The 25,882-nt window shown below is 44.0% G+C and overlaps 2 protein-coding genes across 4 annotated transcripts in view; one reads left to right on the forward strand and one right to left on the reverse strand.

The window, feature by feature from the left end:
- Nucleotides 1-16,530, forward strand: part of LOC117401515 (histone-lysine N-methyltransferase, H3 lysine-79 specific-like) — a 37,506-nt gene extending 20,976 nt beyond the window's left edge. The window contains exons 19-29 of one of the 3 annotated variants that reach the window (XM_059014118.1): nucleotides 600-725; nucleotides 2,204-2,634; nucleotides 2,985-3,111; nucleotides 3,525-3,671; nucleotides 4,323-4,446; nucleotides 5,502-6,037; nucleotides 6,228-6,439; nucleotides 6,955-7,022; nucleotides 7,342-8,118; nucleotides 8,994-9,634; nucleotides 10,538-16,530. In XM_059014118.1, the coding sequence (XP_058870101.1) occupies nucleotides 600-725; nucleotides 2,204-2,634; nucleotides 2,985-3,111; nucleotides 3,525-3,671; nucleotides 4,323-4,446; nucleotides 5,502-6,037; nucleotides 6,228-6,439; nucleotides 6,955-7,022; nucleotides 7,342-8,118; nucleotides 8,994-9,586 (3,141 nt within the window). In that variant the 3' untranslated portion in view covers nucleotides 9,587-9,634; nucleotides 10,538-16,530. The remainder of the gene's footprint in view (nucleotides 1-599; nucleotides 726-2,203; nucleotides 2,635-2,984; nucleotides 3,112-3,524; nucleotides 3,672-4,322; nucleotides 4,447-5,501; nucleotides 6,038-6,227; nucleotides 6,440-6,954; nucleotides 7,023-7,341; nucleotides 8,119-8,993; nucleotides 9,635-10,537) is intronic. The other 2 variants (XM_059014119.1, XM_059014120.1) reach the window with 2 other exon arrangements.
- Nucleotides 16,531-20,119: 3,589 nt separating this feature from the next.
- On the reverse strand, nucleotides 20,120-25,751 carry LOC117401294 (pleckstrin homology domain-containing family J member 1-like). The gene is made up of 6 exons (XM_059014143.1): nucleotides 25,203-25,751; nucleotides 24,110-24,177; nucleotides 23,474-23,540; nucleotides 23,222-23,312; nucleotides 22,924-22,987; nucleotides 20,120-22,220 (listed from the first exon to the last, which is right to left on the reverse strand). The coding sequence occupies exons 1-6, from the start codon at nucleotides 25,294-25,296 to the stop codon at nucleotides 22,155-22,157; spliced, it is 450 nt and encodes a 149-aa protein (XP_058870126.1). The 5' UTR covers nucleotides 25,297-25,751; the 3' UTR covers nucleotides 20,120-22,154.
- Nucleotides 25,752-25,882: the final 131 nt, after the last annotated feature.

Consider the following 25,882-nt stretch of genomic DNA (forward strand, 5'->3'; position numbering starts at 1 on the left):
GGAGTCTCCCAGCCAGTCTTTTGAAGATCAAGTCGGCCCAGGCTTGAGACTTTGTACCTGTGATCGTAATCAGTGTTTTAATGAACAAAGGGTTCTCATCCCGAGGTAACAATACTGTACATCATTAAACAAACCAGTTTCTTATCTTGTCTGTGTGATAGAAGCAGGCACCAGCCCAAGGTGTTGTGATAACAACAGTTACAAAACAAAGGTTATTTTGAAACATCAAAAGAACCTGATCTTATCCTGTGTTAGATAGACCTTTTGGCTGTGTGCGAGGTTACACAGGGAGAGAGGGAATTAAGGATGTATTCCTTCTTATTATAAGAAGAGAAATGTAAAATGGTCACAATTAATACAATACTTTAAAATCTTAGTGGAAGCGCTCTGATAGGATGCAAGAGAATTACTATTGATGGGACGTGACAGTCGTGATTTTATTGCATTTTTTTAATTGGTAGTTTTTAGCTGGTAATTGAGACTAATTTCAGTTGTTGACCATCCTATGGGATGCACCGTACGTTACTCTGCTAAAGGAGTAAAGACTGAAGCCTGGTGTGTTTGTTTTTTATTTATTCATTTATTTCATTGCCTCTCAGCTGAAGGCCCGGTGTGACGACCTGAAGCTGGACTGGTCGAGTGTGTCTCTGGAGTCTCTCCTGAAGGAGAAGCAGGCACTGAGGAGCCAGATCTCCGAGAAGCAGCGACACTGCCTCGAGCTGCAGGTAGGGGGCGCTCACAACAAGCACTGCGCTGCAGCTAGAGGGGAATCGTGCAAAAGCAAAATACAATATAACTTGTTTTTTATAATGGGGTCACTAAGTGGTGGAAAATGAGAGTAATGATCGCACAATGTAAAACAACATGAAAATGTGAATGATTACACTTGGAAAGGTGTGCAATTCAGTTGTGATTGATCTGTTATATGGTATAATAACAGTTACGCAGGTGTGCCAAGGATCAACATTGTAATTGCAGTTGATCCTAGGTCTGCTCCTTTGCCTCAGGATAGCTGGCTGGCATTACAGGAGTGTTAGCCAAGGTTTTCCAATCTTTTATTGCCTTTTTTATCACCTTCTATATTCTTGTTTTTTCATAATGCCACTAGTCCTATTAGAGGTAAAATCATGGATTTTAAAAACCTTGGTAAAGAGATCTCTCTGTTCCATTCTTGATGGGTCTGCCATGGGGTCCAGCAGTGGAGTAGGGTGTGTATTGCATATGTCTCTCAGGATATCAATCACCAGCCAGTGTGTGCTAGTAGCATGCGGGGATGGAAATAAGCAGTTTCACCCATTCCAGGTTTCATTACAAGCTTGATTAGCTAGTATATAGGTAGCAAGCACAGGTGTAGTTTAACTCGTACTAAAACCAAGAATAGATCAAAGTGCCATGCAGAGGGAGTCTTCGTTCCGTCCCTGGCGCGTCTAGCATATCGATTACGAGACTAGAACTGGGACCTTTTTCTTTTTGTTGCAGGAGTTAATTGAGGGATTGGAACCAGAGCAGAATTGTCAGGGAGAGGGAAAGAGAGAGGAAGATGTGGTTAATGGCACTAGCTGCAGGAAGCACTGTTTAAAATGTAGAAGCCAAGGTGACTCATTGCAGAGGGTAGGACTATACAGGGTAGGGCTAAATAGCAGCAATCTCACTTGCAATGAAGGAGCTTGGGGATCCCTGTCCTGAGATTGTAATAAGAAAAACCATGTGCGAAATAGTGTGCAAAACTTTTAACTGTGTCGCCATAAAATGGAGGGCATTCCACAGTCAAACACCCAAAACTTAAACGTTTAAATCCAAAGCTTCGGCTATTGCCTCCTTCTGTGTACGCCAACGAAGGTAGATGCCGAACTATCTGCTGGGATGGAAATAGGACTCCTATTGCACAGCAGTTTCATCCATTCCAGTTAATACAAGCTTGATTAGCCACTTTATAGCTAACAAGCTCAGGTGTGTCTTATTAAACCCCTAATAAAACCAGGAGTGGATCAGACTGCTATGCAATGGGAGTCCTGTTTCCATCCCTGTATCTGCAGCTGCCTAATTGCAGTATACGGAACTAGAAAATAATCAAAAGATCTTAATTTTAAAAGTTGTGACACTCCTTTTAAACCTGAATGCAAACACCACCTGTTTTTTATAATCAAAACGTTTGTTTAATTTAATCCACTTTCGCTGTGGTTCCTTCCTTTGGTGTCTTCAGATCAGCATTGTGGAGCTGGAGAAGAGCCAGCGCCAACAGGAGCTGCTGCAGCTCAAGTCGTACAGCCCCTGTGAGGACACCCTGCCTTCCCACTACAGGAGCAAGGGGCCCCCCTGCCTGGACCTGCAGCCCCCCTGCCTCGACATGGAGGTGTCCAAGCTGCCCCTGCCGGCCTTCAACGGGCTGAGCCCGGAGCTGTCCATGAATGGGGGCGACGGGTTCGACAGGGGGGGCAAAGCGGAACTCGTCTCGCACTACCTGCCCTCCCCTCATGATCAAGACATCGTTCCCCCTACCCCCGGGGCCAGGCAGAGGCAGCCCAGCCACGCCCTGCCCGATTACACACGCTTCTCCCCGGCCAAGATTGCCCTGTGGAGACACCTCAACCAGGAGCCCAGCTGGGGCCAGAGAGCTGCACTGGGGCTGCACAGGTGAGGTGCACAGGGGAGGGGCATTTATAGAAAGTGTCACGAGGGTTTTGAGTAAATTGTACTTTTAAAATTTTTTAGTGTAAAGTATAAATCTGCTTTGTTTTATTATTGTAAATAAATATGATTGTAAATAATGTCTGTATATGTTTTGAACCAAGACAATAAAATGTAATCTTTTTTACATTTAATGACATTCATAAATACATTTTATTGTCTTTTTTAGTACATAATTAGTTATAATTTAATAGTTTAATTTGATTACCCTTGACTCTTTCAGAATACACATTAGAAGTTCTCGATTGCAGCATCGTGCGAGTGTCGGTCTGATTTGTTGCTTTCTCTCTCTTCAGAGGTGAGGCTGGAAGGGATGGGGCTCTGTCTCCACTCACCCCGGGGCTGAAACACGGACAGACCTTCCCATTGCCCCCTTCACCTGGGAGCCAACAGAGCGGGGCGGCCAAGACTGCTGACAGCAAGGTACCTTCTGAGCGCCTGTTCAGTCTCGCTCTGCTCGAGACTCGGTCTTCCTTTTTTATTTTATGAAATGCTGCAGTTCGTGTTCTTTTCAAGGGGCCAGCAATTCAGTAAAAAACAGCTATTACAAAGGCACATTTATATTTAGGGCTTCTGATTTTCAGTTTTAACCGATAAAACACCCAGATACAAAAAAAAAATGAAATCTGTGTCTCGTACAAACTCGAAATTATGATCATGATGAAACACTCTTTTCTTGCTTGCTTGCTGTCCTGTTTTTTTCTTTTTTTATATACACGGTTCTGCAGGGGTGGAAATGCTTGTGTGTTTTATCAGGGTATTTCACCCTCTCTGTCTCTCCGTGTGTCTTCCACCTTCTCCCCTCCTCCCTCCCCACTCCGCCTCCATCCCCTCAGGGCTGTAAAGAGAGAATCCCCCCTGGAACTGCTGACACCATCACCAGCCTCCCCGTCAGTATCCCCTTGAGCACGGTGCACCCTTGCAAGCTGCCAGTCAGCATTCCCCTGGCCAGCGTGGTGCTGCCCAGTCGCGCAGAGAAACTGGTGAGTGTGTCTGTCTCTACCATCCCATCACCCTACTCCCTGCACCCTGGGAAAGGTTAGTTCTGTCCAGAGCACCTTGAGGAGGTCCTGCAATGCCTGTAGCCCCCTCGTTCATATCCTCATTTTATCAGTATTCCCTTGTGCGCTGAAACTGGTGGGTTGCCACTGCACTCGATCACCAGTCCCACCCGCCCCGCTGACACAGTGCGGTATCCACAAACATTAAATGGCTTAAACAGCTATTTTATTTCTCCATCCCATTTTTCCTACGCTTGTTCCCCGTCTCAAGTTCCATTGCTGCAATGTGTGTGTTGTGTTTTTTTTTTTTTTTTTTTTTATAATTCTATTTATTTCCCAGTTCAAGCATCATCAGCTGGGGTATTTCAATTCGGATGCCCCCACCCCTGCTTGTTATTCTATAATATTATTGGTAGAGATGACATTAGTGGGGGAGAAAGAAATGAATTGACCTTGGAACCACACTGAAGCTACTTGCTCCTTAGACCTGCGCAGCTTTTGTCTCCTCTTATCTGCTGCACTCTAACTTTGCAGTGTGCTTAGTAAACTTTCCTTCCTTTCAAATCAATATTGCATCATCCCCTTTACTCGATCTTGAGATTGTGACTGACGTTGTCTGACTCGGTTTTACAGAGGAGCACGCCTAGTCCGGTACCACAGACCCGAGACCCGGGCTACCCTGACAAGCTGAGCAGCTCCACCTGCCAGACCAACGGCAGCGCGACGGGACAGAAACTGCAGCACACACCTACCTCAGGTAAGGCTGCCAGGGGCGTGTTGGGGGGCTGGGTCTCTGAGTAACCGAGTTGGCTGGTTCTCATATAGGTGTAATTTTTTTAAAGAAATGTCAGTAGACCTGTGGCACTTCTGCAAACCTGATCATACTGCTAGCCATTGGAGATTAGCCAGTCTCGCTTGGAGATATATGCAGGTCTAATCAGTTGATCTTAGTGGTGGTGAATCTAAATACAGTAATCTTTCGCGTATCCACCTGTCACATATCATCTCTAACCGTTTATCCACCATGATCAAGCTCCTCAGCACAGTGTGTGAGTGAGAGAGAACCAGAACTAGGGTTGCATACCCAAGATTGAGTAAACAAGTCGAAACCGCAGACAGCTGGGCAAGTAGCCAGAGTTTATTATTGAACAGAGAAGATTAGTTCAGAGATTGTAGATCCCACCAAAGTTTTCGTACACTGTGTTGTATGTGTTCCGTGCTCTACCGTTGCTGGTAGTGTCACGCGAGCTGTTCAGTGTGTTGATATGTAAATAAATCCTGTTTGCCTGCGAGGCGTATCAACTTCAACCTCCGTCTCGATCTCCTGCCTGTCACACAGACGGCTACCCTGCTAGCATTAATACCGTGTATCTTTCTAAACGAGGGATTTAGGGGAGCTCCCTAATAAAAGCTGAATCTCAAAACAGTAATTGTGTGAATATAGTCATTGTTACAGCTGTGTATAATGGTATTTAAAAGAGGAATTGAAAAAAGAAAAAAAAGGAACTTTGTGAAAATCTCAAATTTTGAGTGTCTCTTTTTTTAAGAGTGTTTTTTATCTTGTAACAAACATGCCAAGTTTGGTCCTGGTTTAATATTTAAACAGAAGCTGTGTAAAGATCCGGCATGGTCTTAGATCAATGTAACAGACCCCATAATGTGTTCAATTTTATATGTATACACACACACACACACACACATTATGTACACGTTTATTTGCAGAATAAATAAACTGTGTGCATTTTGCATTGTTTACTAGTTAGCCTTGTTTTGCAGTCTAACCTTCTTGTGTCTTTGGGGTTTTTTGGGCAGGTTTTTCCTTCAGCTCTGGCTCCATGACTGTGAATGGAGGCTCCCATCCAGGCTCGGGCTGTTTCTCCCTGGATCCCAGCTCCCTGGACGGGTCCCCAGTGTCCCGGGGCTCCCCGCCGCAGACGTCCTCCTTCCTGGTCATGCAGGCGCGCAGCTCGGGGCAGGCCTCTCCCGGCAGCCCCCATCTGGGGGGAAGCGGAGGGGGGCTCCACAGTACAGGAGGGGTGCTGCAGTACGCTGACGGGCCCCCCAGAATCCTACCTGAGGGGAAGAGGGAGCTGGGGTCGGACATGGAGCTGCTGGAGAGCGAAGCCAAGAGGAAGATCATCTTCTCAGGGACCCTGGGGGGTAAACAGCCCTCCTCTGCTAAGCTGGGACCTCCAGCCAGCCATGGCCACGCTCTGGAGGGCAGGAAGCGTGGTAGGAGGAAGCGTGGCTCTGCAGGGACCACATCCATGGGGGGCTCCCCCAAACGCAAACCCGTTCCGGGACTCTGCACCCACGCCTCGGGGTCCCCTCTCAATATCAACTCCATGGTGAGGAAGGATAGTGTTTTTTTTAGAGTGACGTTGCTAAAGGCTACGTTTTGTCTTTTGAATTTATTAGGTTTCTTTTAAAATGTAGCCCTATTACGGATGTATAGCAATGCTGCGTGGCAGTCCGTGTTTCATTATTTCGATAATGCAATCTATTTATTTGTGTTAATGTATTTCTTTTTATTTGCAGGTGAACAACATAAACCAGCCTTTGGAAATCGCAGCCATCTCGTCCCCGGAGAACTCTCTGAAGAACTCCCCCGTCCCGAACCTGGACCAGCCCCCCGTGCTCAAGAGGGAGCGCCCCCTGGAGTTGAACGGGGCAAGGCGCTACTCCCCCTCCCCCCCGTCCAGCTCTGACGAAGAGCACTGTGGCTTCCAGGACGACAGCGGCAGCATGCGGTAACCTGCGTTCAGAAACTAAATAAATCGCTGAGATCTGTGTGCCTTCAGTGTCTCTGACACTGTCTGGCTGGGGGGGTGGGGTGCTGCTTTGCTGACTGGAAGCGTATAGCAAAACCTGGACTGGATTTAACTGCTATACAGTGAGAGCCTTGCACTCCTTGAGTGCTATGAATATCAGCTATACTGTAATTTAAATTTGAGTAACTAAACTGTATATCTAATCTTGGTGTGACCTCATTTCTATCTGAACTATTTGATGAAAACTACCATTTTAAATGTCTAATGCAGCTCTATGAAACACTATCGTCTTTTTTACTGTTTTTCGACCAACAGATACAATCGTGACGTGTCCTTTTCACGATTTTGTCCTTTTTGATTCGACTCGTATTGTGCATCATTTCTGGTTCCTTTTTTTTTTTTTTAATGCCAAAAGCATGACATTTGCAAAGCACCCTGTGTATCTTCAGGAGCCCCTTGTTGATTTTTTTAAAGCAGCTCTCTCTCTGTTGTAGCATTGAGAGGAAGATTGCGACCATCTCCCTGGAGAGCAGCCCCATCAAGGCAGGGGACAGCGACAAGGGTAAGTGGCAGTGCATTTATTATATTGCTGGAGGATCTGCTATTTTATATATATTTTTTAATAATGATTAATAAAACACACCTGAGCTTTTTACCTATACACTTTGGCTAATCAATCTCGGAGTAAATCCTGGAATGGAGTGAAACAGCTATGCAGTTTTTTTCAATCCCTGTGCTACACATGTGTCTTTTGTTACTTAAGTGGCCAAATGTAATATAGACAGAATTATATTTTTTTTTTTTTTGGAGTATGATCATTGTCATTCATGTGCTCTTCGGTAGTAATGAGCCTGTCTGCTGCTTTGTTTTTGCACATGTAGGTGGAAGCTCGGCAGGCAGGAAGGCTGCTAATGGCATTGAAGTATCCCCCTGTTCCTCCTCCTCCTCCTCCTCTTCATCCTCCTCCTCCTCCTCCTCCTCCAGCAGCAGCAAGTGGAAATCCACCTTCTCCCCGATCTCGGACCCCAAGCAGCCCGCTTCGGAGTGTCTGCGGCATGGGGGCTCTCCTTTCGGGGGGCGCTTCTGTGACTCCGACACGGACCACAAACAGCAGCAGCAGCAGCATCACAGGAAAACGTCGGGGACAGGGGGCAGTGAATCCAGTGGGGGTGACTCCCCGTGCCCGCTCAACAATGGCTACCCCAACCAACACCAGAACTCCAAACCATTCCAGACCGACAAGCACAGCTCATCCCACCAACACCACCACCATCATCATCATGGCCACCACCACCACCAGCATGGGGCAGCGTCAGTGGCTGCCCAGGGGAGGGCGAAGTCTCGGGACTGGGAGGTTGTGAAGAGCAGCAGTACTAACTGCAGCAGCAGCAGTAGCCAGAACCTCTTCTTTTCAGCGGCTGGGATCCTGAGTGGAAAAGGGGTCTCCCCGGTTGTGGTTTCGTCCTCTTCTCCCTCGGGGGTCACTGTGGGGCCCTCGCACCCCTACCTGGGGCCTCAGTTTCCTCTGGGGGGTGCCTCTGTGCTGCACTCGCTGTTTGGGGTCCAGTCTCCGGCCGGGGGGGCCCCCAGACTGGTGAACGGACACACGGTGATGGGGGCTTTTTCCAGCTCCGGCCTCGCTGGGGGAGCAGCAGGAGGTAGGACACGCATGTGTGTGGGGGGAGGGGGGCATGTTTATAGTGCTTACAGGGTCAAAAAGTCCCCATTTGGTACCTTACAAAACCTACCTCCTTGAGGACATTCACCTTTCATTTTTAAAACAATTTTTTTTTGTTAGAAATAGAATTTAAAACAGCCTCCACTTTCATGATTGTGGTGACCCCCCGTGCCCTGTAGAGTTTAGAATAGGAAGTCTTGCACTATATTTAGTGTCAGTCTTCAAACACTATAAACAAATGTGTGTTTAATATCCTGTCCACATTACATTAAAACGCAGTGATTGAAAGTCAAAGGATTTACCTTTCACCCTTGTTGAACTTGATTGTACCATTCGGGTTCAGCTAAATAATTAAGAAGCTGCCTGGAACAGCAGTGTTGAGTGGCGCTGCACGGCGTATCCGTGTGTGGTGAGCACATTACAGGACATATTCAGGAGACTGCAGGAGGTAGGTGACGCATGGGGCCTGAAGGGAGCGAAGTGGGTGGTCGGAAGAGCTAGTGTTCGAAACTGTATTTTAGAAAAAAATAAATAAAGTAGATTCTGGCTTTGGTCAGCACAGTTCTGAGACTAGCAGCCAGAAGGTGTTCAACTCCTAGCCATAAGAGTAACAAACACCTCCTGGCCGCGCCATTGAAATGAAATGCATGTGCAGGTGTTGCAGTCATCTTCTAAAGGTAAGTGCCGTGCCTGCAATCCTTGCTGCATTGCGCTGCTTTTTGTCTCTCCCTCTCTCTGTCTCAGTCTCTCTGCGCTGCTTGTGATCTTTAATTTTTTTGCGTTTTCTGTTTTTTTTTCCTGCTCGCTTTCCACCTGCTGTGCCAAACGCCTGAGTCTCTCCTCTCCTATTTGCAGGTATATTTAACCACGTGATGCCTTCCATCTCTTCCCACCAATTCGGAGCTGGCTTGAGCAGCTCTATCAACAGCACCAGTGGTGCCGCTTTGCTGAGCTTTGCCCCATTGCAGCAGATACATGCAGCGCCAGGCCCTAACCCCTCTAGCACGGGGGTCCCCTTCCCAACCTCCTCTACCCAGTCTATCCCCCAACACAGCCGGACTCAGTCTGTGCTCCACACCCCTCCTCCCCCTACCCTGTCCCTTCCCCCACCCCCTGCTCTCCTAACCTCCTCTTCATCATCCCAGTCTTTGCATGCCAGCTGTGGCAGTGATGCTTTCCTGCCCACCTCTGCTCGCCAGCTCGCTTCTGCTAGGCTGCCCACTGTGCAGCAGCTGCAACAAACCCATCATCCGAAATCATCTTTGCCTCCTTCGTCGTCTTCTCTTTCCTCCTCCTCTTCTCTGTCTCGACCGTCCTTCACCGTGCACCACCCCCCTGTGCCCCCTCGCTCTGTGCCTGCTCCTGCCCCGCCTGCCAGCACGCTCTGGGTGACTCTTGGCATGCAGGCTCCCTACAGTTCCAGCCTCCCTGGGGTCCGCCCAAGATAAAGGGCTGCTTTCCGGGCTGCCTTTTATTTATTTTTTCCCCACGATAAGGTAAGAGAAACAGTGATCAGGGAAACGCCTGTTGCTAACCGTCTTGAACTTGAGCCTTATCCTTAGTTGCCTATGGCACTGAAAAGGACGTCATTCTGTGTGTTGGGTCTGCTGAATATTGGTCAGGACAGAGTTCAAAGACAGTGTTTTTCTCCCTAAAAATAAACTCCTTCAGTTCTGGGTGTTTATGCTGAGAATATAGTAAATCTCAATTATTTTTAGTTCATAGTATGATATGAATAGAAAGAAGTAGGTTTGTCTCACGGAACACTGTGGTAGCTTTTAATAGAGTTTTTTGCAGGTTACAACCACCCACACCCTCCAGAAAATAGATTAAAGGCTACTGAATGTGATGAAGCTGTATTTTTACTGTGAACATTTTTTTGTTTGTTTGTTGGGGTTAGGTTTCCATTTTCAGGGATGAAAGTAAGTCTCCCATTGCATAGCAGTTTGATCCATTCCAGGTTTTATTAAACTCATAGTTAGACACACTTGAGCTTGTTGCCTATACGCTGTGGCAAATCAAGCTTGTATTGAAACCTGGAATGGGTGAAACTGCTATGCAATAGGAGTCTTGTTTCCATCCCTGATGCTGAGAAAGATGCTGTTTTTTGCCAATACTACCATTCAGTCTCCTGTAGAATCTCCTACTAACTTGAGATTTGATACTAAAATGATCAGGGGCCAGCAATCTGAGCCGTCCGCCCCATGCGTGCTAAATCTCCCCCAGCACTGAACCGCTTATCGGATTGCACTTGTAATTAGTGTGATGGGGCAGATTTATTCTGGGGCCTGATCATTCTAGGAACAAAACCCAGAAGTGCAGTCCAAGTGGATGTTTCCTGCCCTGACTTGCTTTTTATTGTCAGATTGTTGTAATTGAATTACATTTTTGTTTTGCAGGTAACTAAAAATTCTACCTCAACCCAATGTGACCTATGCAAAGGACAGCTGTGGACCAGCGGGACTCTCTTCCACTGACTTGGTGCTCAATGGGGGTTCTGTGTTCAGTATGGGTGTGAAACTCTCTCTCTCGCGCACGCACACACACACACACTTACACACGGGGGGGGGGGGTGTGGCTCAGGCTCAGCACTGCTTTCTGAAAGGGGGCGGTGAGCCTCTCCATGTTTTCTCCACAGCAGCAGCAGTGCTTCTCAAATACCCAGTCCAGGTTTTCGTTTCAGCCTCCTTTTCGTTTTCTCCCATTTTGTGTTGTGGTTTCAGATTTAAGGCTGTGCTGAGTGCTGTGTTTTTTGTGCAGCTGAAAACCAAGGCAATATTATTAGATGGGGTTGAAACAGCTTGAGGACTGGGGTTGAGGGCCACTGTTCTGCAGCAGTGTTACTCAACTTGGATCTGAACTACAGGGACCCCTAGAACTGTGTTTCCGAACCTGTTCTCATTGAGTGCTGTTGTCCATTGAGCTGCGTGGTTAATCATGGCCAATGGTTTTGAAATACAAAGCTGTGCTCAGGAAAGGGGTGAGGATGGTTAATTGGGTTACAGAGCTTGTGTGATTGTGTTATCCTCCTTTCAGCCTCTATAGTATTGTATCTCACCCGATCTGAAGAAACCTGCTTACCACAGAGCAGGATCTTCAGCAGTGAAGACCAAAAAAAATAAATAAATGAAAAGCCTTTTTGCTTTTAAACCATGTCCCTTTAAAAAAAATCAAATAAAGAAATCAAATAAAAGCAGTAATAAGTGTCTGGTAGCTGGATTTCCACAGAATAATTGTCTCCCGATGGTAAGGTGTGGTTTTGTTTTATGTAAAGGGTCTTCATTCAAAATGCTGGCCCTTATGCACTGATTGTCTGTCACACTCTCTAAATGGTCTTGAATGTTCTCCAGACTTTTAATGTGATAAACTATCCCGTTTGCATGTAATCTAATACACTGATTTCTTTTATGCACATTTTTACAAAGTGTGTGCAGTGGATAAAATGCTGTACACACACTCCCCTCTGCCGACAGCGAGAATGCTATACTAACATTGTTACTGTGACCTTAAATGAACTCGCTGCTTGCCCATCTTAGCAACAGCACAGTGCTCATTGAGACTGGGTTCGGGACAGGGTTCGGACAGTGGAAACGCAGCTTAATAAATCTTGACTGTCCTTGCAGGGGTCTAGCGTTGAGAATCGGTGCTTTTTAGGGCAGCTAACTGCACTGCGCCCTGTCTCGCTGCGTTGTGTGATCACTTGTTCAACGTAACCTGACCCCTGGACTGTGCAGTCACCTGCTCAACTCTGGCCTGATGCACTGTACGTTTCTTTATGTACCAGCATAATTTTTTTTTTAAATCAGAAAAAAAGCTTGCTTATTAATTTATTAAATGAGTGTTTTTAAACATTCTAAATCTGTATTTAAATCCTAAACGTTTGTACATTTCTCTTTTGTTTTTAACAGCTTGGCTGGTTTGTCAGTTATGACTGTGTGGGTTGTGATCACATCGTTTTTGTAGAGTAACACTTGACTTTTTTTTTTATTTGTCTCTCCTCTTAAAGCACACACCTTCTTACTACTTTTGTATTGTGCATTGTTCTCCACGAAAGACCATGGCTTGCTTTTTTGCCTATTGAATTTTTGATAATGTTCTAACATAATGGTCTCGGTCTAAACTTATTAACTTGTCAATTCACTGTACCATAACAATGCCTTCGCTTGCTCTCTCCCCGACCTTAAACTATTACAACACCCTTAACAATGAACCGTGATGACCCAAATCCATGTGTTTGGAACCGGCTCAGATTTCAGGCATACTGCGCAGCGAGGCTCATCCCAGGTTGAACAGTTAACACACACACTGTAGTGGGTGTTTCACAAATCCCAGAACAGAGGTGATTGTTGTGGGCTGTTATGCAGCTAACGATGTGGCGTCCTTCCTTCTCTGCTGGGCCGCTGGCACTCGGCAGTAAGTGGCCAGTCATTTGGCAGCATGACTCGTTTGACCAAACAACTCCTTGTGGACTTCAGCTCTTTGGATATGGTGTTGCTTGCCTGCCTGCCTGGCCAAGAAAGAAAGCAGCCTGGAGACTTTGTCTCCCTGTTCTGGGAGTTCTGCAACACGCGCTGCCCTAGAGAATGTACCAGTGGTTCGCTTGTATTGTGAACACTGATAGCTAACTGTCAACAGACTGTTCGGGACAGGGAGAGGAAGAAGGGGTCTATGTTGAACAGTGGAGGATCTAAATTGTAGCGAGAAGTGGGGTTCATTTTAGATCAACTGCTGTTTTATTTTTATTTTAAATCATTACACTAGACCCCAGTGCAGTAGGTACACAGTGCAACTAGCTGTCTACAGTACAGGTAGGAGAGGGGTGTGCTAGAATGGAACACTTGAAAATATGCTTTGTGTATGTCATGTCCCTGGAGATGTTTAGGAGCCTGTATACTGCGTTATTGTATGTGTGCATGTGTTATTGCAATTTGTTTAACCTCAAATCCCTGGTTTTATTTGTAATGATGGGTTGATTGTTAATGTGATTGCTGCTCCATTCTAGCAGGGAATCACCCCCCCTCCTCTGTATAACTGCATAGTGTACACAGTATAGCTTGGGGGGGTTCTGATTTACAGACTTACGTGGGGAGGAGGGGGACTTGAATTAAAAACCAAAACAAAGTATGAGGCTTTATTTCCTATGTGTTTTTGTCATATGCTACTGTACTTCCATATTAACACTTATTAAAAATGAAATGCCTTTTTTCTAAAAGGATAAGCTATATAATGGCAACGCTTTATTATTGAAGTCTATCCAGTGCATCACTCTGCATTAAACATTCTGCTAAGGGAGTTGGAATCAAGATGTATTGAGTGAAAAGTTAATCAGAACCCCTGGAGCTAACTGCACTGTGCACGCACACACACACATTCACACGCACACACACATGCTAGAGGGTTTGGCTGGCTGGTAAAGGTGTGCACAGGTACCAACCTGTGTTCCTGTATGAGATACCAAAGAAACAGAACTGGATCCCAATACTCTGAGAGCTTTCTTGACACACTCTGCAGAACTGGGATTGGTCAGCTGGGGCTTATCTATGTACAGTTCAGACACTGAAATTCATTACTAATATTGGTGCTACAGAGGCAGGAATTGCATGGATAGCTTTTCCAGTCCTGTTCCCTCCTTCTCCTACCAGGTCTGAATTTACCCATTCTTAAATCTAAAGTGTAGCTGCAAACTGGAGACTTGGGCGGTGTGTGGGTTTAAGTTCATGAACCTGTGCGGGGTGGAGGAAACTTGAGGACTGGAGTTAAAAACGTGGTGGTTCACACAGTGATCCGATCCCTCAGGAATCCAGTTCCAGAGAGTATCTGCAGCCAGCCCAGCCTTGAAGGATGACCAATACTACTGGGGATTCATTATTTTTAGAGCAAAATAATTATTGTTACTGTGAATGGGGGAGGGGGGAGTCTGCCTCCTTTCGGCTGTATAATTGTTTATAATTTAGAAATATTTATCCTTTTTTATTATTATTTTTTTTTTGGTTGATGTTATTGGGTTTATTTAATTCCAGCAAAGCAGTAGAGAAGCAGTGTAGGGTACGGGGCCATTTTCTGATGCTCTGTCTGATTTTCTTTTTTCTAGCCTGTACCTGGTGCTATCAGTCCGACTCAGAACTGTGCCTGGGGGTTCAAAAAACAGAACAACAAAAACATAAACTTGGTGCTCTTGTACACAGGGATGTCCAATACCCAAAGGTAGCAATAATCCTTAAAGCAGGGGGTCCCAACCCTGGTCCTGGGGACCCCCTGTGTCTGCTGGTTTTCATTCCAACTGAGCTCTCAATTACTGAACCAGACCCTTCATTGGACTGATCATTTGCTTAATTAGCTTTTTAAAAGATGCAGAGTTCAAGCTACTTATAAAATGTTACAGCGAACTTGAAATCTGCAACTGTTTAAGAGCTGAAAACAATTCAAAAGGTCTAATTAAACAAAGGTATTAGATCAATTAAGGGCCTGGTTAAGTAACTCAGTTTGAATGAAAACCAGGCGACACAGGGGGTCCCCAGGACCAGGGTTGGGAACCACTGCCTTGAAGCATTAACATGTCTTTTATTTTTTAATAAGACCTTGGGGTTGTGTGTTTCTTGTTAAATCCATGGTGCAGCAAACAAAACACTGTACCTTGTTTTGCAATCCAACCGACAGGATAGCTAGTCCGCACAGGGAACAAAAACCAACAAAACTCTAAGTGGCTGCTGTACTAAAGGTGCTTGTAAACGAGAATCGATTATAATGCAAACCGAGCCTCTTAAGCTGTTCTTGCTCAGAAACTCCTGCTGAAAGGGGGTGGTGCATCGTTCTAGCCGTTGTGTGTGCGTGGCGTCTCTCTCCACCTCCACACTGACTGCGAAGGCACATGTGTATCGTGTGTTATAGCCGCTAACCACGAGGACAGCTTTGTAAATTAGATGGGTAGCAGTGAAATCAGCAGGTAGTAAAGGGATAGTTTGGCATACCGGAGAGGGCTACCACAGCAGTGGGTAGGGTACAGGATTGTGTTGGATAAAGAGCAGGTAGTGGTCAATGCATTGGGATGGTTAGTTCCTCATTGGAGTGAGTGTGGACCTGGATTGGAGTTTACAACCCAGTGTACCTGCACTACACAAGTGTGCTCAAGTCGGCTGGCTTTCTGGTCTGTGTGCAGGAATCTGGTCAGGTGACTGCTGTGTAGCTCTCCCAAGTTGGAATGTACAGCTCTGGCCAAATGTTTTGCATCACCTCGAAGTTTAGGATTGAGACATAATTTAGAAAAAGTTCAACTATACGAACAGAATTTTAGATATTTTATTTAACATCATGTAATCAAAAGAAACTACAAAATGATATCGCAAAAGTCTACCGTTAGTATATGGAAAACTACAAAGTGCTATGTAATTCAATATGTTCGCGTAATATTATTCAGCAGGTTTCATTCGAACTTTATGAAGCAAAATGAGTTAATTCTACAGGGAGATGTAAAAACTTTGGCCATAGCTGTATGCACAGGTTGATTAGAAAGGAAGTGTACCACATCAGTGGTGTGGTGCGTTGATGTGGTAAAGTCAAGTTTTGCACATCAGGCCGACAGTGTTCTGCATATGACCTTGAGAAATGAATCTGGCCAAAAACTTTGACGTGTGTGTGTGACAGCTGCTGAAAATCTGGAAAGGGAGGACTGTCATCTTTTTCTGAGGAGGCTGTGCATACAAAGAGTCTCCTGGATTGTCAGCCAAAGCAAGTCAGTGTTTGTGGGTTCTGATACTGGCACCTGTGTTTTTGTCACCAGCACTGAAGTCTCTTGTGTGTTATTATAATAGTAGTTATTGTTATTATTATTATTGTTGTTGTAATAATTATTATTAAGATGAATATGATGATCTTTACAAATGACATCCAGGTGAATAATATTATCTTACTGCAAGGTGCTCTTCAAACTTAAAAAAAGGAAAATGCAGCTATGAATGAATTACCATGAAATCATTTTTCCTATTTTAATGTTCGTATTAAGTGATCCCGTCCATGCGCTCCCTTTTTAGGGATATTGAAACCTCAGTACTGTGAGTGAGCAGCGTGTGCGCAGCAGCAGAGGTATGCTTTATACTTGAGATTCGGGGATTTTAAAACTTTTTAAAAAGACAAAAGGTTCCTAGCCTTTCTGCATATACTGTTTTGTAAGATGATTATCATTATTATAATTTTTTGTGTTTTAATAGTGTGTAATTGGTTTTTAAGGTATGTATTTGAATGCGTTTTTATTTCATTTTTGTATTTATTTTTTTAAGAAGATTATAACTTTTAAACTGCAGTGATAATTGTTAAGAAAATGAAGTTTGCGAGGTACAGCATCGTAATCGCTTTGAGAAATCCTATTAAAAAATAAATAAACATTTTAGTTTTGCTTTTCTGAATTTACTTTTTTTTGTAGAAATTTTACAAAAACACTGCAAATACCAGTGCTCAAAGAGCCACACCAGTTCCCTTACTGGTACAGTTCTTAATCCAAGTATAATATGTATTTCATTAACTGGTACAGGAGTTGAAATACCTAGCATTAATACCTGATCCTATTACTGGTAGTTGTAAACCCCAGTATAAACAATGTGTCCTTTTACTGGTATAATTTAAATACCCAGTATATACATATATTGCATTACTGGCTTAATAATGAAAACCCAGTATAATGAATTCCTTTATAATTGTGAGTCTCTTTTCTAAATACTATATTCTCCTCTAGAAATTGTTGATCCCAATTTACACACCCGGTCGCTTATGAGTTGTATATAAATAACCAATAGAAAACACCAGATCGTCCACTGCCGGTTGTAAATACACAGTCCCTCACTGTTCCTTCTCCGATAGTTAGTTGCAAATTCTGAAAACGCATGCTTTCCTCGCTTCAGTAACCATATTGTTCAATGCATTGTGTAAGTAAACAGGTGCTTGAAGTTGCTGTGTTTTAAGGATTGTGTGCCATAGTTGCCCTTTTCTATAGCAGAAACACTATAAACAGAAGTGAATTATTTAAAAATGTACATATATTTTCTATACAGTGTATCTATTTTGGTGATGAATTGTGTTTGTTTTGAGAAGTGAGGTAGATAGAGATAGAAAACCCCATGTAGGTATGGCTTTAACTGCTTATAAACCTCACACCTCCCCTGATTCAAGACTTATGGTATAACCGCACCAATGGGACAGTGTACTGGTATGCATTTGTGAGTGAGGCTAGTTTTAACTTTGACCTTAAAGACAATTTCAATGCCACAGAATATACAACGCTGTTGTATAGCAATACGGATGTCTTGACGTCTTAGCCAGGTCTCGGACTTGTGTTCGTCTGAAACCAAAACTGCATTTCTTTTTCGTAGCCTATACTCGAGTATTATCCAGATGTAAACCGTGTATGCTTTGTATTCGCGATGCTTTGATCAATGCACTGTGTTAGCATCGTGAACGCTAGTTGGTTATCCAGTGGGGATGGAGCTGGGGTCTTTCCCTTGTGTCCGAAATGGATTTCAGACACAGGGTAGTGTTGTCAAGACTCTGGGAGTCGTCCCAGTTTTGAGGAACAAGGTTAGGTTGAATCCATATTCAAAAGAAAAAGGCTAGTCCGCTGTATAGTAATCTTCTGGAATAGCCTAGCAGTAAGTGTAAGGGTGGTTGGCTTTACATCAAGTATAGCCACCATCAGTAATCGCTTTGCAGTGTGCATGGCTAGCAGCCTTCATCTAGAAAGAAGCGTGAGCCTCGTTTGTCTTTTTACGTATATGCAGTATAAATTTCAAGAATAGCTTATGTGATAGCCAGCTACTATAATAGACTGGAGTTCAGCCTGAAGGAGTAGCCTTGATGTGAGAGGGAGCATGTTACCCATTTAGCCTAGGAGTTCTGCAGACAGAACATAGACTGCTTGCCAATTGGGGGGTCTTAAGATAAAGAAAGCCCTTGTTCCTGTAGCAGCCGGGGAGCTCACACAGCGCGCTGCACTGTCCGGTATCCTGGGGGGTCTGCTTTGCCGTGGAATTGGGAGGATTGGAATACTGTCTGTGTTCAGTATCAGTGTGATGGAATGTGGTTGGTTTGGTGGTGAGTAGGATTGTATAGCTTTATTCCCGTAATGAAAAAGTGTTGCTAGATATGCTTGGGATGCATTTCTCGTATTTTAATGGCTCGGTAGAAACCCGGAGAGGAGTTTATTTTTTATTATTCAGCTACATAAGTTTTGTGCGTTTCTTTTTGTGTTTGTTTTATTGTGTGTGGGTGGGAGGAGGGTCCAGCATTAGGGTTAGATGACTGCAAGTCGGACGTAATTGGCTTCGTTGGGTGGCGTTGACATTTTATCTGACAATGTGAGTGAGTGGCAGCATTGAGTGAAGTGGCTGCTTAGTTGTACCTTGTAATTTAGTTGTTTTTTCCCACTTTTTTTATTTATTACATTTGTTTAAAGAACAGCGAAGCCTTCTTTATTTGATCACTTTCGTAATACCTTTCTATTTGATCACAAAGTGGTTGATTCAGTGGCTTTTTGTAGTTGATAGCTGGTAATTATCAAAGGGGATTGCAGTTCTTAATTACAATATGTGGTTGATTTAAGTTGACCAGTGACTGCTGTTTTAGTTGTTTTGTAGTCGTGATTTTTTTTTAAAAATAAAAGGGTGCTATATACTTGTCAATCAAAACAGCTTGTTGGGCTTGTCATTGTCTTTCATTGGAAGGGAATTTTAAACTCCCACTCGCGCATTAGTGATCTTAACAAACTGCAGTCTTTCTGAGCTGTTCATTTTTCACAAGACTAAACCGGTGCACAGTGAAGTTTGTTCGTTCCCACCGTATTGCTTGCAGGTCTGTTATCTTCTTATGCACAAATCCAGATGGCTCTTTGATTGACGCGTTCACCAGTGGTAAAGCTACCTGTGAGCTGTGATGCTTTTTATTACATTTTCTAACGCTAGTACAATTTCCACCAGTGGCCTTGCGTGCAGCATACTGTGGAAGCGACTTCTGTAAGCTCACGGTGACGTTTCTAAACAACAATGATGTATCATCATAATTTATTTGCAAAGAAAAATCCAGACTCCTGAAAAATAACCAAGGGGAATCTGGTATGGCATTACTCAGGAAGCAATCTGTAAGCCATTTCAAAGACTAGCATTCTTTATTTATTTTTTAAATAACATGCTCTCTCTTGCGAGCAGCAGGACAGACATGTCTGGACTGATCCGAGGTGCTCCGTGCGCGTGAGTTTCTCGCGCTTATAAGGTGCTTTCCATGCAAATGTCACTGCAGCTTCCCTGATTGGAAAACAGTGTGAGAAACGATCAGAATACAAAATAGGGCCAGGGGGTTTTGATAAAAGGCTGGGAACTCCCTTCATAACAAACCTCAGAAATAAACCCAACACATTGCTGAAACGTGTCTTATCACAAACCCCCACTCCCACCCTTCTCCTGGTACTGGAGTGTGAACTCTGGTCTTTCTCGGGGTTTCTATTATAATAAAGCTGCACCCCCACCCCCATACAGGAGGGGGGGGGCACTTGTACTGTGTAAGGGTTCACTTTGTGTTTTCTGATGCTATTTTCTGGAAGATCTTATTGTTATTGGTGCTCTTCTCTAGACCAAGCGTTTACAACAACAAAAAAATGCTTTGGAATTTTCCAGCTTTTATTATTATTATTATTATTATTATTATTATTATTATTATTATTATTATTAATAAAATGTTGTGTGTTTCCTAAAGACCTTGTGTGGCTTTTTTATTTTCTTCATTCTCTGTTTTATAATTGTGATGCATTCTTCTAAGCCGCTAAGCACTCAGACTGCTGATCCTCCCAGCGGTTTAATGATCGAAAAGAAGGTGACTGACCTTGAACCAGAATAATAGATATACTGTAGAGTGCTAGAGAGTGCGGCTATTTTAGATCACTAAAATTGACTCCTACACGTTTATCCAGAATTCCCATAAGACTCAATAAAATTGGAGACTGTAAAGTTGCTTGCTTTTTAAGTTTTATTTTAAAAAATATATATATTGCACAGATAACAAAAGAAAAAAACATTTACAGTAGCCAAACTAAATTACAGTAATCTTTAAAAGAAAGGATTCAATAGAAAAAAAAACACCCTATTTACAGAAATAAGGATGTGATCGCTACCCTGTACCATCAAGGGCTCTTCCCTTATTATCTCTACAATACTGCTGCAATCAAACAATCCCTTATAGCCTCCAGTCATCCCCAACAGCAAGACTATTAAAAGAGGCTCATTTCATACGGGAAAAACAATAGCAACAAAAATCCTCTTTTTGTTGCTCCTTTTGTAAACTTGTAAGGCGGAACCAACGACTGTGAATTTGTTTGCTGTCTGAACTGGACAGACCTGTGCGTCCACTTCTACCTTCCTGTCCGGGCAGAAGTGTCAAACTCTCAACACGGGGTCAAGGGCCAGTCTTAGGCCCTGTCCACACTACATAACCGTACTCGAAACCGTTTGAATTAATTCAGCTCAAAGCGTCCACGCTGAAGTACCGTTTCACGTTTAGTCGGATGTCATGCGTCCACACGCTAGTTCGGTTAGTTCCTAGCAGCGCAATGAACAGTGGAAAGGAATACGATAGCATCCCACCATGCACTGTATTTTATTTTAAAATAATGTGTTATGCTTCGTATTAAAAGAGGTGCATATGGCTAAAAAGAAATAAAACAAGTATTTTGGAAAAAGTAAATACGAACGTACACAAGTGGGCTTGAAGTTTTCAGGTTTTATTTTTAATCAAATTGAGATGATTCTGTTTACATAATTAAGCTCCGAAAAAAAGCTGTTAATTACAAAACAGTCTTTGTTTTTACCTTCGTAGCTTGCCTGCGCCTAATTCTGGTCCCCTTAATTTTATTTCAAACAGAGCTGACGAATGATGTGAATTGTTCATCACGATCCTTCTTCTAACTCGCATTTCATTTTTGCAGTCGCCTCATTTAACATTGTGCTTTTGCTGTTTTCCCTGCTAGTTTTAACAGAGATGTCCTGAAAGACTTTTTTTTATTTAAGCATAACATACCCATTGCTGAGTGTACACTGACAGCAAGTCCTTCAGGTATTTCAACAAACATACCCAAGTGTTTTTGGATACTGGATACACAAAAAACGCAGTATGATATTACAGCGTCCGGACTTGTAACAAACCACAGTACCTTATGTGATCTAATTTCAAACTCCCTGAGGTGGTCTCGAGTCCGGTATTAGACACTGCGTAGTGTGGACGCTAACCGTATTCAGCACTTTTGAGCTGGTTTAAAGGCATAGTGTGGACAGGCCCTTTTAGATTGATGTAGGGCCTTTATGACATCACTGCCCAGCCTTACAATCGCCTTTGGCTGGTCCCACATCAAACAATTACAACAGCCTGAAACGGAGGACAGCGGTGGATGGTTCGGCACATTGTCTTAATTCCAGCTACATTACATTAGGGTCTGCTACAGCAGAAACTGATTGAATTCTTGTTTCTGCAGTTTCCCATCACTTGCGAAAGAGGATCGAGTAAATCTGTAAATTTAATTCTGTGATATTTGTGTGCACTGAAAATGATCTCGCGTGAATTAAAGCAAGTTTGAGACATACGAAAAAAAAAAACACTTTAAAAGCCATAAAAACAAAACTATTTAATTCACACAGCTACTTTCAGTAGGGAGCTGAAGTTTTAATTGATGTGTTTTAGGTTACAGCTGCCAGAGGTCTAGCAAATCTGTGGAAGGGTGGCAGACGTGGGGAAAAACACAAGGGAGAGAAAACTAAACTACTGAGGGACAAAGCCCACCTCTTTCTTTTTACTTTATCCCATGCGTTATCCCAGTTTTCTCATTCAACAACTGGCTCATAAAACTGGTACAAAAGTCACAATAATGGCATTAAAAAGAACATTCAGAAACTACAGAATTCTCACTTATAAAAACAACTAAAATCAGTTCAGATTGCCAGTGACGTGCTGCTGCAGTGCTTTGTACCCCCCCGATGTGAAGGGGTTTGGGGTTCAGGGTCTTTGAGAGCTGACCTGGAAGCGTGCCTCCTCCGATATGCCGTACTGCTCCAGGGGGTCCTGTGCGGGATTAGAGAGAGACGGTCTGTTCACTCTGCGTCTCTTATCTCATTCACCCGGGTCTGAACCAGAAACCCCTTTGTCTCCGGCACAGGGTGCAGGGATGGAAAAAACACTCCCACTGCACAGCACTTTCACCCACTCCAGGTCTTAACACACACTTGAGTAGCCCCAGTCTATAGGTACAAGCTCAGGTGTGTCTGATTCTAAACTCAAACCAGGAATGGATCAAACTGCCATGCAATGGGAGTCCTTGTTCCATCCCTGGTGTGTATCTTTCCTGTATTGCTCTGCACTATCCTGTAGTACTAACACATTGGTTTCACATTTCTTTCTTGTAAATCTTAACATCCTAACTCAGCTGCAACCCCCTTGTGTCCCTGATCTCTGAGTTCGGCCGAGGCTGGCTGGAAGGCAGCCCCAGGATAACGATCCGAGCCTCCTGGTGCCTGGTCTTTAGTTGCCATGACCCTCCACTATGGAGCTCAGCACAGTACCTGCAGACATCCGGAGTGCGGAGAGAGGCGGCATTTTTAAAGCCAGGATAAAAACTTTATTATTATATCTATTTATTTATTTTTAAATAAATGTACCAATTCATCCACTAGCTGTGCCAAGCTTCGCATTTTTGAGAGTGATAAGGTACGGCATGCCATTCTGAACCCTGTCAATTATAATACTTCTAATAATAATAACAACTCACCTTTCCCGTTAGCTTGTGAATCTCACTGCGATAAAACATAAGACTTCTTCTCATGAACTCGTAGCTGTAGAGAAAGAAAGAAGATGTTATATATATATATACAGCCCCTTCAGTCACTGCATGTATAATTGTACCTTGTGAAGTTGGGGAATTTTTCTATTTATTTTTATAATAGCGAGATTAGCTGTGAGTGATTCAGACAGACAGACGGGTTACCTGGCCCTGGTGAGTGACAGACAGACAGACAGACGGGTTGCCTGGCTCTGGTGAGTGACAGACAGACAGACAGACGGATTACCTGGCCTTGGTGAGTGACTCGACCCATTCCTGGCACTGCTCGCTGCTCTCACACTCAAACAGGTACTTCTTCTCCGACTCGTCCAGGAAGGCTGTGCGGAGAGGGGAGGCAAACCACACGCTAGGAACCGACTTTCACAAAGGGGGGGGCGTTTCACACACCTTCTGCAGATAATTAAGAGCTTCTATTTTATAACACATCCTCCCTCTGCAGCCCCCTCTCTCTCCCCAGTCAGCCAGCCCTCACACTCACCCACTGAGAAGGCCATGGGTTCCTCCTGCTCCACCTTGCACTGCTCCAGCAGCAGGGCCCCAGCCGGCTGAGGGGACGGCAAAAACAACAGCCCCACAAAGTAGGGGTGAATACCATGCAGGCTACAGCGCTCCCTCAATACTGCACTATTGGATTTGGGTTCATTCCCGGTTAGGCTGTGCTGCCAGTATATTGTAAAAGCTCTATATCGTCCTGCCTTAGGGCTCCACTAATTCATTGTGTTCAATATTTCAAGTCTTGTTCACGTGTGGTCAGATAGTCGAGTAGAGAGGGAGCTCTGTATGCTGAAGCTGCAGTGCTCCCCGATCACGTTCAGTTTTACACCTAATAGATCCTGCTGTCCTTTTCTGACAGCCTTAAGTGCCCCTGACATTACCAGAAACCAGACCAGCTGTCTTTATTGACAGTCCAGTTTGTTTAGTCCCCCAAAAGGTTTTTATTATAAGGGAAAAAATCATACCTGCTTGCCACTGAGGAACAAGCTTGCTCCAGCCAGCAGCAGTTTATAAATGACATCGTCATGCTCAATATAAAAAACATTTTAAAAAGAGGGACTGTCTTGGAACACTCCCTGCCTGATCCCTAATATTGTGGCCACAGCCTCCTAGACCCTACCTCCTCCTCATCTGTCCGGAAGTAGAACAGGAAGTTGATCACTAGCTTGACCAGACGTCTCTTGACCACTGTGGGAGAAAGACAGGCAGGCAAATTAAAGACCAGGTGAGGCTCCCCTTGTTTCAGCAGCATAGCAGCTTCACCCATTCCAGGTTTTAATACAAGCTTGATTAGCCACAGTGTATGGAAGAAAGCTCAGGTGAGTCATTACATAGTAAAACCAGGTAAATCATTTGGCGAATGAAAAGTTCCACCTCATAATGATTTGGGGTGCTGTAAAAAAAATCTACTAGCACTACTGTGAGAAAACTACAACGCTGCGGGTAGGTTTCCTCTCTCAGTCCCAGATCCTCAAATGCATTTAACCAGGAACCAGAAATGCACCTGACAGCGGTGTGAACCGAAACGTGGTATTAATGATCTTATAACCAGAGACACCTCTCTTCAGTGTTGCATAATGAAGGAGATTGATTTACACAGTACGTCGTGGCGATAAAAAATAAAGCCCCATTGTTTGCATCGTCGGGTTTGAGGCTTTACAAGCTTACTGTACGACAAGCTAACTTCATTATAATGCGTAACACACACCCCACAACAAGATAAGATCATGCGGCTTTCATTTCGTCACGACGGTGTACCTGTGAGACAAGGGAGGATGGGCAAACGGAAAACTTCATTTATTTATGAGCGATGTGTACTGGCACTAAAAAAACAAAGGCAGATAATGTTTGTAGCTGCACAAAACACATTGTTCATTTAACTAGCAATGTTCGCTTTCTGTAGATTTTCTAGCGATAATTTTTTGAAACCTCAGGAGAAAGGCAGTTGTCAGACTGTTTTCTTCTGCTTCTAGTTAATATGCTTTCATTTATATTTAGGGGCAATGTTAGAAACCAGGAAATATACGGAGAAAATGATCATATGTAAACACTATACTGTATTTAAGCAAATCTAATCCAACCATGCTGTCCAGAAATAATGACTTCACACTTTACAGAGGAAGCCAATAGATTAGAGGCTCTGCAGACGGCTCAAATGGTGCGTGGTTTTATTACAGAGGACTCGCAATATTTAATAGAGACGCATTGCTCACCGTCTCCCTTCTTCGGCCCCCTCATTCCCAGCTCGGCCGCCTTTTCCGACGGCTGTTTCGAGATACAAAGCAGCTCTTTCTCGTTGAACCTCATCGCGGCGCCGATATCAATCCCCGAGTGCGTTTTCACATCCCTTTTTTAAATTCTTGGTCAGATCCGCCGCAGTCTCAGGAGACGCCAGCGGGAGATACGGGCAGGCAGGGTACGAATACAGTCAGGATCAGCGAGCCGAGCCCCGTGTAAAGGATCCCATCTCCACGAACCACTAAAGATAACGAATTACTTTCGCAAGGGAGACTCTTCCTTGTTTAAGTGATTGCCCTGCTTGCCCCCGACCACAGCAGGACAATAAAGTTGTTATTCAAACCCGGAAATGTTTTAATTCGGACTTTGTTGGGTAAACATTGTTTTGTTTTTTTTGTAATTGTCACATCGCGATATGAATCTTTACCTCGATGTACGCGTTCGCATTAAGCATGTCTTTCTAAAAACGAGCTTTAGAACTAGATATACAGATGACGTAGTTTGTGATATGCGATATATTGGCTTGTCTTTCAGAAAACTACAAATCCCAGCATGCTCAAGCTTGTTCTGGGCGGTTGTTTCCGCAATGCGCTCTGGGAGATGTAGTTCACCACACTCTGAACGGTCATTTTATGGCGCGTACATTTTATTGAAA

This window comes from Acipenser ruthenus, chromosome 47 (assembly GCF_902713425.1).
Source record: "Acipenser ruthenus chromosome 47, fAciRut3.2 maternal haplotype, whole genome shotgun sequence".
Taxonomy (NCBI): Eukaryota; Metazoa; Chordata; class Actinopteri; order Acipenseriformes; family Acipenseridae; genus Acipenser; species Acipenser ruthenus.

Excerpts from the sequence above, each read along its gene's own strand:
- LOC117401294 (XM_059014143.1), bottom strand. The coding sequence starts at position 25,296 with ATGAGGTTCAACGAGAAAGAGCTGCTTTGTATCTCGAAACAGCCGTCG. Across the intron at positions 24,178-25,202 it reads GGGGCCGAAGAAGGGAGACG|TGGTCAAGAGACGTCTGGTC; the intron begins GTGAGCAATGCG and ends TTTCTCCCACAG. Across the intron at positions 22,221-22,923 it reads TTCACAAGCTAACGGGAAAG|GACCCCCTGGAGCAGTACGG; the intron begins GTGAGTTGTTAT and ends AATCCCGCACAG.